This window comes from Syngnathus typhle, linkage group LG10, assembly GCF_033458585.1.
Source record: "Syngnathus typhle isolate RoL2023-S1 ecotype Sweden linkage group LG10, RoL_Styp_1.0, whole genome shotgun sequence".
Classification (NCBI taxonomy): domain Eukaryota; kingdom Metazoa; phylum Chordata; class Actinopteri; order Syngnathiformes; family Syngnathidae; genus Syngnathus; species Syngnathus typhle.
In genome coordinates, this window is record NC_083747.1 from 9,525,248 (window position 1) to 9,541,831 (window position 16,584).

The 16,584-nt window shown below is 38.4% G+C and overlaps 1 protein-coding gene across 1 annotated transcript; it reads right to left on the reverse strand.

Moving 5' to 3' along the window:
* Positions 1-11,220: 11,220 nt before the first annotated feature.
* LOC133161014 (hepcidin-like) lies at positions 11,221-12,232 on the reverse strand. Its single transcript, XM_061289184.1, has 5 exons — positions 12,082-12,232; positions 11,898-11,970; positions 11,668-11,820; positions 11,524-11,592; positions 11,221-11,453 (listed from the first exon to the last, which is right to left on the reverse strand). The coding sequence occupies exons 3-5, from the start codon at positions 11,755-11,757 to the stop codon at positions 11,346-11,348; spliced, it is 267 nt and encodes an 88-aa protein (XP_061145168.1). The 5' UTR covers positions 11,758-11,820; positions 11,898-11,970; positions 12,082-12,232; the 3' UTR covers positions 11,221-11,345.
* Between the last annotated feature and the right edge of the window lie 4,352 nt (positions 12,233-16,584).

Consider the following 16,584-nt stretch of genomic DNA (forward strand, 5'->3'; position numbering starts at 1 on the left):
TGAACATTGTGGTATTGTCTGTAGTGCAAATATAAGGGGCTACACTCTTCTTTTTCACTATCACATGATTTCAAAACGATTTGTTGAATTCATCATGTCAAATTGCCAAACACCAGTGCAACACAAAGCCAAACAATTTGATATAGACAATTGGTCGAAGTAATGTAACTTTATTATAAAGTAATTCCCAAGATCCACACATGCCAAACATACTCTGGAGACGGTAAGTGCATCATTGTCAGAATTTAGCTTGAACCAAGAGACACCTTTATGAATTTATGACAGAAGCTTTACAAATGTCAATTACAATCCTGATAAATTTCAAGGTCCATACTGTTCAGTGCAGCTGGTTAATGACCCCAAATATAGTCTGGAAGACTTTTATTAAGGCAAATAATTTGGACTAGGAAATATTCTTCAATTGCCAAATCAGTGGTCTGATCTTAATCCAATAAAGCATGCATTTCACATTCTGAAGACACAATTGAAGGCAGCGAGACCCACAAACAAGACCCGAATGAAAGTGTCTGGAGTGAAGGCCTGCCAAATGTGTCTACTGGGAGGAAGATTAATACGAGTGGTGTCCAAGAACTTTAGTTATTTTTTAAATTATGTCAATTGTCCAAAATAACTGCAGTATTTGAAAATAGAGGTACTCTGCAAGGAATAATAATAGTGTAATTCCCAAATAGAATATTATATAATAGTGTCTCTGCTTTAATCACTTTTTATGGCTCTAACTGTGTATTCCACTTTTTTACTATCAGTACTTTGAAGGACTAATGCGGTGACAATACATTTTCATAAAGATTTATGACTCAGCAGCATATACTATAGTTGTGCCTTGTGATATAAATGACCAGATTTATAAAAAAAACTCCATCCATTTGGCATTTTTGGTACTAAAGGGTCCATTTGTGCTCTTCGAGGTATATATTTTTGTGATATAACCTGTGCTTCTCAAACCCCGACATATAAAAAAAAGTACTGTCTATGGTTAGAAAAGGTATAAATGGAGAATTTCTCTATATTTTGTTTGCATGTAAGGATACAAAGAAGTGCTAGACCTATACCAGGAATTGTTGATTGTGGGAAATTTCAATGAGCTCTCTGACAAGGCCCGAAATGCAAAAATGAGGAAACTCAAAATGTAATCATTCATGGTGTCCGTCCCACTGGCCAAGAAGTGAATTACACATACGTCTGTCAATTGCAGGTCACATAGACAAATAATGTGCAACAATATGAACACACAGGGACAATTCAGAGTCTTAAATGAAACCAAAATACATATTTTGAGAGTTTGGGAGTAAATAAGAGTACCTGGATACAACACCCATATGCATGGGGAGAACATGCAAAGAGCGCGCAGGAACGCCACAGCCAAGATTTGAATCTCAAACCTCAGTACTGTAAAGCAAACATCACTGTGCTACCCTGAGCCTCAATATTACACTGCATAATTATTTGATTTTTTTTTCTTTCAAGAACAGAACTAGCAAACAACAAATATTGCAGAAAAAGATCAATAAGTTTTAAAGACATCTGCTGCCTCTTCGAGGTTAATAAGAGCGATTCCCAGATGTCATCTCCTGGGCCACACTATTACTCCTCTAAAGTGGGTAAACCTTAAATGTTTATGAACAAGATTTGCTCTGAAGTAGATGTGATAAACAAAAGAACACCACTAAAGCGCACCTTATATAGTTTACAGTAAAAGTAAAATTAAATGGGCTATAAATAAGCAATTCACAAATGCATCCTGTATATAAAAGATTACTTTATTGGGACTGTGGTACTTTGACATAGCTGTGTGCATACATTAGAATTGGGACACTTGATTAACGGGTTACCAATCATCCACACATCAGAGAGAATAGTCCTCTCTTTGCAAACCACATCTGTGAACTCTGTGTGCGCGCGCGTGCGTGTATGTGTGTTTGTGTTTCAGATTTTGCGTTAAATGTGGTTAGATGGCTGAGATTGAAGCACCCTTTTAATATGACTAGGAGAGTTTTCATTAGTCGTGTTGAGTCCTTTTATTAAAACCTGGTTCAAAGGCCCAACAAGTGCAACCACCAGCAGGAAATAACCCAGCGGGCTCTGCAGTGATAACAATCTTGGCTTCACAACAAGTTACTAGTGGTATTTGCACACTTCTACAGCAACCAATGGAAGACAGTGAAGGAAAAAGGCCATGGAGAACTGCACTCTATTTCGCCATGCTGTGTATATCCTACCGTAAATTTGAAGTTGGGGCCCTAGTGACACATTTGTTCCAATGGCAACAAAATTTGCACTGGATGTTACATGTTTTTATAATTTGCTGTTATAATGAATCACCTCTTGGCCTTTGAGTTGAAGGAAATCTGGAATTACATTGGTCAACCATGGGGTTCGGCCAAAACGTATGTCGGAATACTTAAAAAAAAAATCCTAATACTAATGAATACGATTGCCACATGTTGCCCATCATTCAATGTTGTTTTAATCACCCATTTCCAAAGTGTCATATAAGTCTACTCTGAATGACCTAATTTGGTGTTGGCCGCTAACGCCCAAAGTAAATGTTTTTCAATAAAAGTTAATCGTCTTTGACCATTTTTATTTTGCCGTAGACATTTCTTTTTTACAAAGTGAAAATGATGAGAAAAGAAATTGCAAAACGATTATAGTGGAGTGAAAATACAGAATTCTCTACTGAAAAAACAGTTACTCTGTTTACTGAATTATATATATTGTATATATATGGGAGGGGGGGGGGGGGGGGGTCTGAGAAGAGGCTGGTACAGGTGATTGAGTTGATGAGCGGGCGGGGCTGTGACAGGTAGACTGTGGCGGAAAGTTACCGGCTTGGTGGCAGGAGGCACGGCACATGGCTGCACCCCACTCCAAAAGTATCTGAACTTCTGACTTCTTTTCTTTTTAATGTAGATTTAAAACTGGAGTTGACATCAAAAGATAAAGATGAGACTTAAACCCAGGATTCTGTTTCAGGTTTGATTTATACATTGGGATCTGACACACAACTTAGAATATTTTGTTTAAAGCTACCTGTTTTCTATCCGAGTAAAAGTATTAAGACGTGTTACAAAAGAATAGATTGAAGGGAGTGACCCGACAAAAAAAAAGTGAAAGAAGTTTGCTGTATAGTAAGCATGAAAAAGTGTCACATAAGAAGCATGTAGATGTTTGGTCATGTCAATTGGCCAAAGGCCTCATTGCAGTTTTTATAATCAAAGGATTCACAATCTAATTTTAAGACTTATTCACTTTAGGATTTTTTTTTTACAAAGGACAAATTGAAAATCCAATTATCTTCTTACTTCTCAAAATATTCCCATAAATGACCCGTTGTAAATTTCTCCAAATTGTGTCATTACAATTTACATGATCGGTAAGTTTCTCCGCTTAGGACTAGGCAGCCAGATTGGCTGATTTTTGTAGTTCCCGAAAGCACTGTCGCGTCAAACCCAAAAGGTAAGCACAGCTGCAGCGTTACCATATTGACTATCAATGTTACATGTGCCAACTGCAGTATACTCGAATGTTTAAAGACCTGTTTGTTACCATAATTTGGGACTGTTTTCAATATCTTTCTCTTCTACAACTTTGACTCGGCTGGAAATATAGAGTATCATTACAAACTCAAAATATGCTGTCTTCTAAATTGTGTATCATATCCCCATATAGCCTAAATACGACGTATGATGAAATCTTGTCATGTTTTCATTTCTTGATGCCAAACGGAACCTTTTCAGTCTACAGCAAAAATTTGGGACTTGGCCTCACACTGTTCCGTTAATTTTAGTGGGGTGTGTATCATTCATTTTATTGTGTGTGGAAGTGTACCTGCAGCTCAGCTTGGTAACAACAGGTGCATTGGGGACATGGATTTTTACAACCATCAATTTAAGTGCAGGCGTTTCTCACCAAACTGGTATATTTTTCCCCCATGGGTACAATAAGTTCTTGGCCCCTTGTTGCTCTCAAATGTGGGTTCCAAATACAACACTTTAACCATTGTCGTTGTTCCGATGAGGTAAATTGAGCCTCGATGTCCTTCCACACAGGATGTGACATGTAGGTACTATTTTATGACCTGAGCTGAATCATGCACACCTTAAAAACATTATGGGCTGGGCATATATTTCCTCATAGTGGTACTTTCAGAGCCATGGGCACAAGTATTATATTGGGCTCCAATTCCAGCTGGTGTGGACAAATCCACAAGTTTTCCTTTTCCCCCTCTTGACTCTTTGGCAATCCCACTCCTTTCATTCAATTTTATATGTGCCGAGTAGCCGTGTTACTACCGGTTTCCAGGGAGAAATAATCGAAAACAGGTCTTATTAAAGTATATTAAGAACAGTTGAAGAGGATATATTATGCTCACTAAGGGCCAGGAAAGGATGTATTTGCACCAGGGCTCACACTTGTGGCTTCTTGGAGTGGGCATTGCACACAGGTTCTCGGGGGGTTGTTTACTCAAGCCAAGTGTTGCATTGTGGGTAAGCAGATTTTAGTGGGTATGAGTACAGCAGGGGGTAAAACGGGGGTCTCATTGTTCTGGAATGTTTTGCCGCCCAACATTCATTCAGAGTCACATTATGCCGAGAAATGAATCAGAAACATTTTCATTCATCAAAAGGAGGTCTGAAAAGGAAATATCCATTCATACGTTCAAAAATACAAAATAAGAAGTATCTGCAGAAGCATATCTCAAGTGGGTATAACTAGTGCTAGGAGCCCGGGGATTGTTCCTAAATTGCTGAGATTGAATCTTTGGTTTCACAGCAAAGTAATCATCCTCAGCACAGCAGATTTTATTGGTCAGTATGTGGGTTGTACAAGTGTGTGTAATCAACTCAGCAGTCGAGAAGGTCTTGACCTCATGTTAGTGGCATTGATTGTGTCTCTACGTAGGAGTGCATGGAGGCGGATGGCTTACAGCTTTTACTGCAGAGTGTGACCTGCGGTAGAGTTTCTGGTTCACACTAAGCTCTTGCCTGGTGCTGGTTTAAATGATTAACTGTACATGAATGATGACTCATTTGTCGGTTAGGAGTCTGAAACAACTGTTGTCAAAGGGAACACTAACTTGAATCAATTCCTAAAGTCTATTTCAGGATGTCCGCTATCCAGTCATTATTGGTTTTCTGAAGAAATACTGTCAGCAGTTTAACATGCTAACAATTCAGTTACTGAAGTTTGCATAACTTTGATCAACATAACATTTGGGGTTTTATAACTTAAGTTTCTAAGGTAAAACGATGTAAAAGGCGAAGAATGAGACATAAGACATGGTGCATGAGCTGCATTCAGAGCGTCAAAGGATAACTTTTGTGTCTTGTATTATTTCAATGTTTACTTGTGCCACTTTTGTTACACAAGATGAGAGCCTCATGAATGGATGTTGAGATGAGAAAAAATAAATGAAAGAAAAATATGTAACACCGAGTGCATGGAAGGAGAATCTCAAAGATTCTGCATTGTCTCAATATTTTGTTGAGTATCGCCACATCCTAACTGTGAGGCGGACGTGCTACCCAGTGCGTCACCGAGCCGCCCCCATTCTGTAATGCCAATTAAATTTTCATTACACTATTCACTGTATTCGTACTCTGAGAGTAACGAGCCCCATTATGTAGTCAAATATAATACTGAAAATATAAAACAATGAGAATAGTGCATATTGAACACAGTATCTATTGCAGTCAAAATAGCATCTCAAATGTGGAAATAATCTCAGAAAATGAATGTGATTCAATTCATATGATTAGCAAGCACTCTTCAGATAAATTAAGTTCACGCCACTCCATTAATATTTTATAAGTAAGAATTCATAATAATTCATTTGATTGTTTGTATATCTAGTAACATGGGTTATCATATAATGGAAATGGCTAAAATATCTTAGTCACCTCTGAGTGCTACAGAAGTTCATTGGATTCAAAGAGCCACTGTTCTTTGGGTCAGGCAGCAGTTGTAAATAAGAACTTGTTCTTAATTGTTTGCCTGGTTAAATAAAGGTTAAAAAAAAAAAAAGCAACAGTTTTTCCTCATTTTTTTTTTTTTTTTTAATATCCATGGAATAATCTGTATTCTGTTTTCAGATTTCTGTCCCCCATCATTAAAATAAATACAGAAAAAAAATATACCAAAAAAACTTTATTTGGAAAAAATATTTCTAACTACAGAAAAAAACTATTCAAATAAACAGGAAAAAAAAAAGGCCACTGAGAAATTACTCTGAAAAACAGCAGAATTTTTTCCAAGTGAATGCAATATTTATCTGGAAAATGCTGCATGATTATCACAAAAATGTACTTTTTTTTTTGAAACACTAGATTCTCGATTTATGGAACAAGTTTACTGGCGGTAACAATGAACAGGCCTCTAATTGCTGCCTGGCTGCGTTCTGTTTTGTGTGCGCCCATGTGGTTATGAGTCAGTGTGTGTATGTGTGTGCGCATGTATGTGAGTGTGTGTTAAGAAGCTGAACAAAACCCTCTACATTTACTATCACCTTGTGTGGTTTGGCAGAAATTCTGTTCTTACGGGGGCGGAAAACGGGCATCCGTCTGGGCGCGAGTCATTGCTGGCACGTTATGCAGCCCCCCGCAAGGAAACATGGGTGTAGTATTAGCGAGTCTGTTAGGGTCAACTCGAGCAGTCTGTGTGTATGGACACTGTACAAAAGTGTGTGTGTTTATGCATACATGGACTTTTGTGACTGTGAGGGTGAATTAAATTGCAATTACACAGTCTTAAATAGCAACCACAGTGTTGCCATTGTTCAGCTTGTCACTTTGTGACCTCTCTGTATAACGCTTCCCCATTCTTAACTCCATTAGTCCGTCTGTGTTTCTATGTTCCCGAACCAATTCTGCTTCAAATTAACACCAGACCACTTATTTGACCTTTGTGGTCTTTATAATTGCTGCGAACAATCCAGTCATACTGAAAGTAGCACAAAGGAACTCATACCATAGTGGTTAAATGTCATGTGTCACAGTGCTCTATTGGATAAGTAGAAGAGCTAGCAAGCAGCAAATTTGTCTTGCACGTTTAAGTATTATTTCTTCAACGATCTTTACACTGCTGGCAGCCAATGTTACACCACTGCGTGAGCGTGCGTGTGTGCGTGTGTGTGTGCATGTGTGTGTGTTTCTGTGTTTGAAAATCGTTTATGCCACATTTCCTTAATGTTTGTTGGATAATGTGATTGGGTCAAAGACAGATAAAAAAAAGGTGCTTCATTTTGAATATAAAAGAGGATCGTATTTTTTCAAATAATTTTCACCCACAATCCCTAACTGACATCCACACGCAATGGCGGGTATTGCTGATGATACCGGTGTAAGCCTTACGAGCGAAATATTTATTTAACAATTTTAAAAAATCACATATTTACTCATTATTGTTTTTGTGAAGAATCCTCTGAACATGTTTTTATTTCGGAATTGCCCATTCTCTGACAAATTGATGTTTATAACGTAATTTCTGTATGGATGGAACCACAACGAAAGTTTGAACATATTACATTGTTTAATTTAATGAACTATCCTCTTATGAACAAAAGATCAGTTTTATATTATTAACATTAGCATATTGTTGGCTAAATGGTACATATTGTGCACTAATTGAAAGTCACTCAAAAGCATTGTTGAAAATGAAGTCTAACAATATGTATATTAGAAATATTAGATTATTTTTGCTACTGATTGTACATCACTAGTGCTAAGCTTTCTAAATAATTAATAATGGAAAGACCTGTCCAGCTTTCTTTCACTTTGTTATTTTTCTGTCATTCAAACTTGTATAATGTTGTAGCGCATGTATCATTTTGTGTTTACAATTGTTTTTTTCTCTGTAAGGAAAGTAATGTTAGTCAGAATTATTGAGACAAACATTCAAATGCCATTTACACCAATGTCTACTCTGAAGTCAAGGGTCAAATGAATTTTACATAACCTGAGAGTTTCCATACAACTTGCGCAAGAACTGAAAAAACAGCAAAGGAGAGACAAGGTAATAGTCCAGCAGTCACACTAACACCTACGGACAATTCGGAGTGGTCAATCAGCCTACCATGCATGTTTTTGAAATGTGGGAGGAAACCGCAATACCGGAGAAAACCCAGTGGGGACTGGGGTAAGAAAAAAAAAAAAAAAGTGTTATTTGTATAGCCAGTTTCCAGAGCAGAAGTGCAATTGAACAGTTTCAGAACAGGTACAAAACTTTCAGATAAAGTTATACCCAAACTAACATGTATTGTAAATATGGACATAGCAGTGCCATGAACGTTTCAAAGGATTATGTGAATTAAGTCTCAAGTCCTGATTTATCCTGTCATATTTGTTTTGGCTTGTGTTTCCATGGTGTGTTTCATTTCTATCAATACTCGCCCCAAACAAGTCAAGGGTGAGCACACAGCCATCAACCAGTCTTACCCGGTCCTGGTCACTGATCCCATCTGTCCTTTTTTGCACTTCAATTTATGTGTCTGTCCTCTCTTTCCTACCTCATTCTGGGTCTCTACCAACTTTATTTTTAACAAATGACCACATGTATGACAGGCTAATTGCTACTAAAGCCACCGTATGAAATATTTCCCGTGATTATCCAGTAATTTGGCCTTTCAGAAACAACATCCAGGCCCGCCAGTAGCCTCATGTTTTGATTATCTCCTCCAAACCCTGTATGATATTGTTTCTCTGTACAAATAGTGGCCACGTCTTAAGGTTGTGTTTGTGACCTCGTCCATTTTACATGAGGTGTAACACTAGGGAGAAATATGGACAAACACAAGGAACTTCAGCAACCCTTGCAATACAAAAAAAAAACATCCATTTGTAATTAGACTAATGAATATTTTATTTTGTATAGTAAGACTTAAAGCAGGGCTATTATAGCACACTGGGCATTGTGAGAGCTTCTTTCTTGCACTAATCATTTGAAAAAAACTACTGTCAGTCAGATTTGATTTTATGTATGACAATGTTTTTCAGAAATGTTAATATCAGTGTAGTGAAGGATGCACACAGGTTGATGACAGAAGATTCCAGGAATCACAAGTCACAGCAGACACCACACCATGTAGGCTCTTTACGACAGCAGTTACAGCACCAGCGGCAATCTCTCGCATTGCGGGCAGGTCTGGCACCATAATCCATCTGTGTGCAAAACAGCTAAAATGAGCATGGTGGTTCAACATCACTCATTTCATCTTTCACCTGTATGTTGACCTACCTTTGGTTCATCTGATTGCATCTCAAATGTTTCCAAAACTTCATCTCTCGCTCTTACCACATCCTCTTCCTGTTTGTAAAATGCAAATTTGTTAAAAATTATCATCAAAACGGCTAACTGAAATGATTAATTCCACCTCACTGCTGTTTGGAACAAACCATCTTTAACCCTTTTATGCACAACCTAAGCATACCACCTGTTGTGTAGAATATGAGATGATACACCAACCCCGTGCTATCATTCTATAACAATGTTTCATTTTTTGCACTGTTTTGAATGATCACGGATTCTGCATGCTGATTCAAAATACTGCATTATACCTTCCATTGGTCCGCATGGATCTCAGCAGCTCCTTCAGCTCTTGCGTTCATCAAATGCTGGTTGGGGTCCTGTGATTTGAATTTACAATGTGAAAGGATGACTTGGAAAAATAGTTGCATATAACAAAGAAAGAAGAAAAAAGAAATGTATTTATTTGATATTCTTACCCCATTATTAGTAGAGAAGGTACAACCCTCCTGAGTAAAAAGGAAAGCAAGCATGATGATCACACTGAAGACCTTCATTTTTGTCCTTAGATGTGGAGTTTGTTGTTTGTGTTCAGTCTCTTCAGTCTGTAGAGTTACTCTTGTCAAAAGTACCAAAGACTGCTTTATTTATACTTACCAATGTCACTTTTTCATCATGGCTGGTAATATTTACCAGTGGAGTGGACTTTGAGACTGGAACAAGAGAGGGAATTTTTCAGGTTGCTGTGTTGCACAAATGTCAATCCAGTTTTAACTACTTACCCAATTGGCTAGGTCCCATGAGTGTCATGTGATCAAAAAGTGCTCCACATGTCTTGCGCTTTAACATCATACTATACTACATTAAGGTGGCATGGTGGACCAGGGCTTAGCATATCAACCTCAAAGTGCTTATGTTGGGTCTTAGATTCTGGGCTCCAGGTCTCCTGTCTAGGATTGGTATGTTGGCAATCCACTCTCTTGTAGTCTCATTTCTGCCCCCCCGCTCACCCAAAATGCCTATTGGGTTTGGGTATGTCAGTTGTCCAAGGATGGGAATAATTGTTTGTCGATATGTGCATTGCAGTTCCTGGAGCCTACGCACTCAGCATGTGCCTGAGTGCTTGGCTGCGTCAGGTGGGGTGTTTTTTTTATGGTCTCTGGAAGTTCCTCTGTATTGGGGTTTCAGTAGCACCTTGGCTTTAGTGCCCTGGCTTTGCCTACCTTGGAGGCAGAACGGGCTGAGCTCCTTTCTGCATTGGCAGAAAATTTGACTGTCTGATCTGATGCCAAAACATCAGCAACCACTGTGACCCAATTTTTAGTACTCGTGTCATCAGGACCAGAATCCTTGCTTCATAAGCGTCTGGTGCAACACCTGCTCTATGGATGGATGTGAGGTCACTTGGGTTCGAGGGTGAAAGGGGATGGGTTAGGGTTATGTAAACCAAATAGTTCTGAAGCTCACTTCAACTAGCTTAAGTTTATTTTTATTTTTTTTTGGCTGTGCTAATGGAGGCGTCAAGTGTCCAGTGCCTCTCTTTGGAATGACCTAGCACAAAATATTTGACTGTCTATTTTTAAAACTTGTCTAACAACACATATTTTATTCTCTTGCTTTTGAGTCAGAATGGCTCATGGCATGTATTTACGGCATTGTTTTAGTGTTTTCTTTTTTTATTTACTGTCTTTATGTTATTGATTTATTGCTTCAACTGTCATTCTCATATGTCTGATTTTTAATTCATGCGCAGCAGTTGGTATGTAGTCATGAATGTTTTTAAAGTGATTTATGAATACAGTTGAAATGGACATCTTGTTCCAGTCAATTAACATTATAAAATGTTGTTCTTCCAGCCACATCTGAGATTTTCCTAATGAGATGTTCAAGAAATGAATGTATGTTATTAGTGCGTTAAATTATCCACGCAAACAACACTAACTGTTTAAATTGGCTTTTATTGAGAAAAGACACATTTCTGAAGCGTTTTTTTGTCCTAAGGGTCACTTTGCTGAGCATATCAGCATGCACAACCACCAAATGCAGATAGTTTTTGATTGCTGTAACAATGTAGATGATTCCTAGAATCTCCATTCGCAGCAGAGGCCACAGAAATTCATACGACCACAGCAATTACAGCAAAAGCGGCAAGGTCCACTGTGGCGTTTCTGCCTGTTGCTGTCTGGCACCTGTTTGAACAACACAAATCTTGAGAACTGTTTTTGATTTAAAAAGTATCGATGAATTAAAAGCTCATACGTTCCATTGGTCTGCCAGTATCTCATCAGCAGTTCCCGCGGTTGCGTCATCGGTATGCTGGTCATGATCCTATGAATTATATTTCCAGGATGAAACGATGTCAGATTAAAAAAGAAATGTATAGCCTGTATATGATATGGTTACCCCATTATCAGTAGAGATGGTGCAACCCTCCTGAATCAGAAGGAAAGCAAGCATGATGATCACTGCAACAGACAAACTGAAGGTCTTCATCGTCTCGAGAGTATGTGGTGTTTGTCGATTGTGTTCAGTTTCTTTGACTCTGTTGAGATAATCCTGTCAAAAATAGCAAGAACCGCTTATATATAGTTTTCAACCAAGGACACTCTTTCATCATGTCTGACAGAATTTACCTGCTTCCTGAATGGACTATGCCTCCCTCGTCAACTGGAGATTGGAACAAGAGAGGGGATTTTTCAGGTTTCTCTATGGCATAAATGTGAATCCAGTATTAACTGCCTCTCGACTAGCTAGCTCCCATGAATGCAATCGTAAAAACATTCTGTATTTTATGTTTTATCATAATATATACATTACCAGAAGGGTGGTATGGTGGCAGCCAGCACTGAGCACATCAATCTCACAATTCCTACATAGGCTGGGCCTTTGATTCAGGACTCCAGCCCTCCTGTCTGACGTTTTCTATGTTCTCTTCACGCTTGGTGGACTTTCTCCAGCTACTCTAGATTCTGACTGTATCAAAAAAAGAAAAAAGCCCATTATTTTTAAAAGTTATGAATAACAGTGTGACTGTTTGTTTCTCTATATGTGACCTGCACTTTGGCTGTCAACCAGTTCAGGGAGTAGCCTGCCTCTCGCCTCTTATTCAGTTGGGATAGGCTTTTTGTACACCTGCAACCCTTGTGAGGATATGAGTGATAGAAGCCGGATGGATAGACATTACAATTGAGGCGCATTTCCCTTCATAAATGCATGACAGATAATCTATGGTCATTGGACTAATAATAGACTGGATAACTTATGCGGACTCACTGATGAAAATTGATGAATTTATAACCATTATTATGACAATGTTTTTAAAGATTTTTTTATGGTGTATTATTCAAATTAATCCAAGATGGAGATGTATGTATGTGTTTTTATTGAAATTCAACAATCAAATCCCCCTTTCGTGTCACAAAACTTGAGAACTTTGTTTGTCTCACCAATTCATGCACACAAGTTTAGGCGGGCACACATAAATACTTGTTTATGCAGTACGTGACTGGTGATGGTGTTTGTTCAGGAGACTCTGCCATCCAGTAATCTGCTATGGCCCCCCTATGAGATATCTGCACTCTGATTTAATACATGCAATGTTGATTGTGTGGTGGTAGGGGTTCCTGGCATTTCTTGAGGCGTGACCCCCTAGAGCCCTTCCAGGTGTGCCTTTGCAGGTTTCTTAGTCATTGGCAGCTCCTAGGGTCTCCGTTGCACCTTGGCTTCTGTCTCCTGGTGCTTTGCCGAGTTTGGAGGCAGAATGGGCTGAGCACCCTTGTGCATTGGCAAAAGATTAACTGTGTGAGCTAAGCCAAACACATCAGCAACTGCTTCGACCCAATTTCCAATCTTGTTTGTGTCCAGAATCCTTGCTGCATAAATATCTGGGGCCAAAACTCTCTGAATGAGTTTAGGGTACTTGTCTTGATTTGCTTCACATACTAAGTATTGTGCCATTTCTGGATGACATTGGTTTTAGTTTAAATTAATGAAAAATAAAAGTGTTATATATTGTATAATAATAATAACAATCATCATCAATTAACTACTTACTTAGAATAATCTGTGTCTATGTGTATATTGGTTACACATATACTGCTGGGGTGCCCATACCATAGGTATAATGTAATATTATTTAATCAAATTATTTTAGAAACTTAATTGAAGCTGAGCTTTGGTAGACTGAAATTCCCAATGCCCACTCTTTATTCCAGACTGGTGGTTAGAGTGATGCACACAAGATCACTGTTGATCTCGCCAAGCAGTTTTACACCCAGTTTTTTACCATGAACAAGCATTTACACGATGGGGGACAAATTATATATTTTGTCAAATGGAATTTGGGAATTGCCCTGCCGACTCAAAAGAGCGTGGAGTCAGAGTAAATTAGTGTTTGCTGCTAAGCGAAAACTGTACATTTTGCCAGAACTCTGCTGGCTTGGGACCAATAGGGAACCCGCTATACCGCACAGTGGAAGAGAGAGAGCCACAGGAGATACAGAACCAGTGGCGAAAGGAAGCCTACTGTCAGCGAGAGTCTGCAAAACCCAGACTTCACCCTCTGACAACTTGGAAATATCCATTTTAATAAGGTGGAAAAGTGGATTTGGCCAGACATCCTCATTCCTCCCATGGAAACTCATCTGTCCTGGTGTGAGGCGACACCCTCAGTGACTTTTAACTAAAGGGTTGAGTGTAGACTGCGGCGGATCAGTACGTCCCACAAAATGAATCTGCAATTTGGTCTTCTGGTTTCTTTGAAAATGACTTAACTTCAAGTGCACTTGAGAGCTTCTTTGAAAACTACAGGTTGTTTGCGAGTGCTGTAAATCAGCTGTTTATTCCCTCATGTTTGTTTGAATTTTGCATGACAGATCATTTCATTTTAAATGTCATGTTTCTTCCCTTGGGACTAGCTGTTAAGAGTTAATCTGGTAACCACATTTGGAAGAGAAGAACTGTGGGAAAATACTTCACAACACATCCAGCCAATATGCTCATTTACTGAGCCCAGAGCTTATCTAGAAGGCCACTGAACTATTGGTTTACACTTTAATCTCATATCATCGTGATGTAACTACAAAAAATACTGTTTTAAGGTTAAGCTGCTTGGACGGGGCGCCTTACCTTCCCGCAAAGCAGCCTGCAGATGATCAATCAATATCTTTTGGAAGCATATGTCATTTTATGCAACAGCAGTATTTCCCAATGTGTAATGTTGTCAAAAGTCAACAAATGTGTTCTGAGAAATTGTAACATTTAAGTTTGTTTTACAACAAATGCTTAAAAACATAAATTTGCTGTGATTCTAGTCTTTAATTTAGAGTCTTTAATTTATTATTTAACCATGAATCACAAACGCTTTAGTCCAATGGTTAAGTTGAATTTAAATGTTTTTTGGAAGATCCGTTTAAGGAAGCCACTGCCTTTTTTATGATTTGGATTATAATGGGGTCTTATTTAAAACACATGGATGCCGTAATATTCGGCAGCTGCGCCACTCTGCCTCTGGGGCATTCTTTGTTCGGCATGGAGGAGGGAAAAAAGGGGGAAAGGAAAAAGAACAACTTCCACATGCTAACATTTACACAGTGATTTCTTTTAATTGCACTCTACTTTTTAATTTACCCAAGACTAATGCTTTTAAAAGTGGGACTGGAGGTAGTTTATTGAAGTCATGCCTAACGCCGGACCAAATGTTCCTGATTGCTGTGGCCTTTTAGCCTGGCTCTTTTCTACCTGACAACCGGTGTTATTCCCTTCGTTCACTTTGTCAAACATGTCATCCTGCATTTGGAATCGGAAGGGCAAATGGGAACACTGACAGGGTGAGCTTCCTCCAGGCCTCTTCGTCAAAGAATTCTAATAAATTAATGCTCCTTCTACTGTATTGTGGAAATGGCTAAGTCAAACGATTTTAAAGTGGGGTTGAACTGGAATCACTGAAGGGAAAAATTGCTTTTGAATGGGTCAGAAAAGAATGTTAAACAGATCTCAATCTCAGCAGCCAGGGTGTAGGCTAAATATTTACTCCAACACTTTCAGTCAGCAACTGTCAAAGCAGTGAAAGCATATGCAGGGTTTAGCCATTTAAATATTTTAGGCTTTGTGACGTCTGACAATCTACTGTAGACTGGGCTGATGGTGGCATATTTAAAACATACTACATCTACAACTTCACACTTTACCTAAACAACTCAGCATTGATGTTTGAATCAAAGTGTGTTTTGCTTTCCTCGCTGATAAAAATCTAAACCTTATATCTTTATAGAGACATATCCCGAAGAAACTGAACTGGGATTTATTTTTAAAGTCAGGAAACAAAATATGTCAGTCTTAAATCTTAGCATAAGAACTATGTATGGTGCCTGGTGAACAAATTGTATCGTTATTTTCCTCTTTCTCATTCATTCCAAAGAACCCAGTTTTCAGATTTGCAGTAGAGGGTCCATTAAGTTCTAATAACAATGTTCGAAAGAACATTCATGCGAACAGTCCACTCTTTAAATTTTCCATTTGGACGACTTTGCTCTCAAAAGTTGAAATTAATACAGTCTCCAAATTTCAACCAAATGGTTACATTCAAATGTTGTCAAAATAGTAAAGTACTTGGAAGTTATCATATGTAGTTGTGTTCATGGTGGTTAGAATTTGGAGAGAACAGAGAACGGATAACCTTGGCCAAGAGCTTAAGATCGATCGATGTCACAGTTAGACTTTGGTTTCAAGCCACCAACCAGTAGAAGAATGTGGACATAATAAAGAACATGCCAGCCCGTAGTGGAGTGTCTGCCACTCCACTGTGTGTTTGCTGTGTCTGCAACTGTGATGGGTAAGATGTACCCATTATGCAAGCTGTGTTCTTCTTCAATAATGCATATATTTCCAAGAAGATGTAAATTTGTATAGCCTATGTAAAATGGCTACCCATTATTTGGAATTCATCTTGACTGTCAAGCTTTGTACCCTTTGACTTTTAAGGAAAAGGAATGGGTAACTTATTAAAGACATTGCTAATGGTTCAATAAAGAACATATGATGAACATTAAAATGATTTACATCCTTTTCACAGCGCTGTAATCACAGCAACACCACACATCAAACTGTTTGGGATAAAATTTAATATTGTTGTTTTTAGTTCTCGGAGTTTTGGAATGTGAAGCCAAATAAAAATAAGTAGGTGGGGACTAAAGAAGTTGAGAACTGAGAAATTAAACAAAAACAGTCCCTATATTTTACATGAGACGAATAAACAAGACACAAGAATGATCACAATGAATGAAATGAAATGAAATGAGAAACTGTTAGTTGCAAGATATC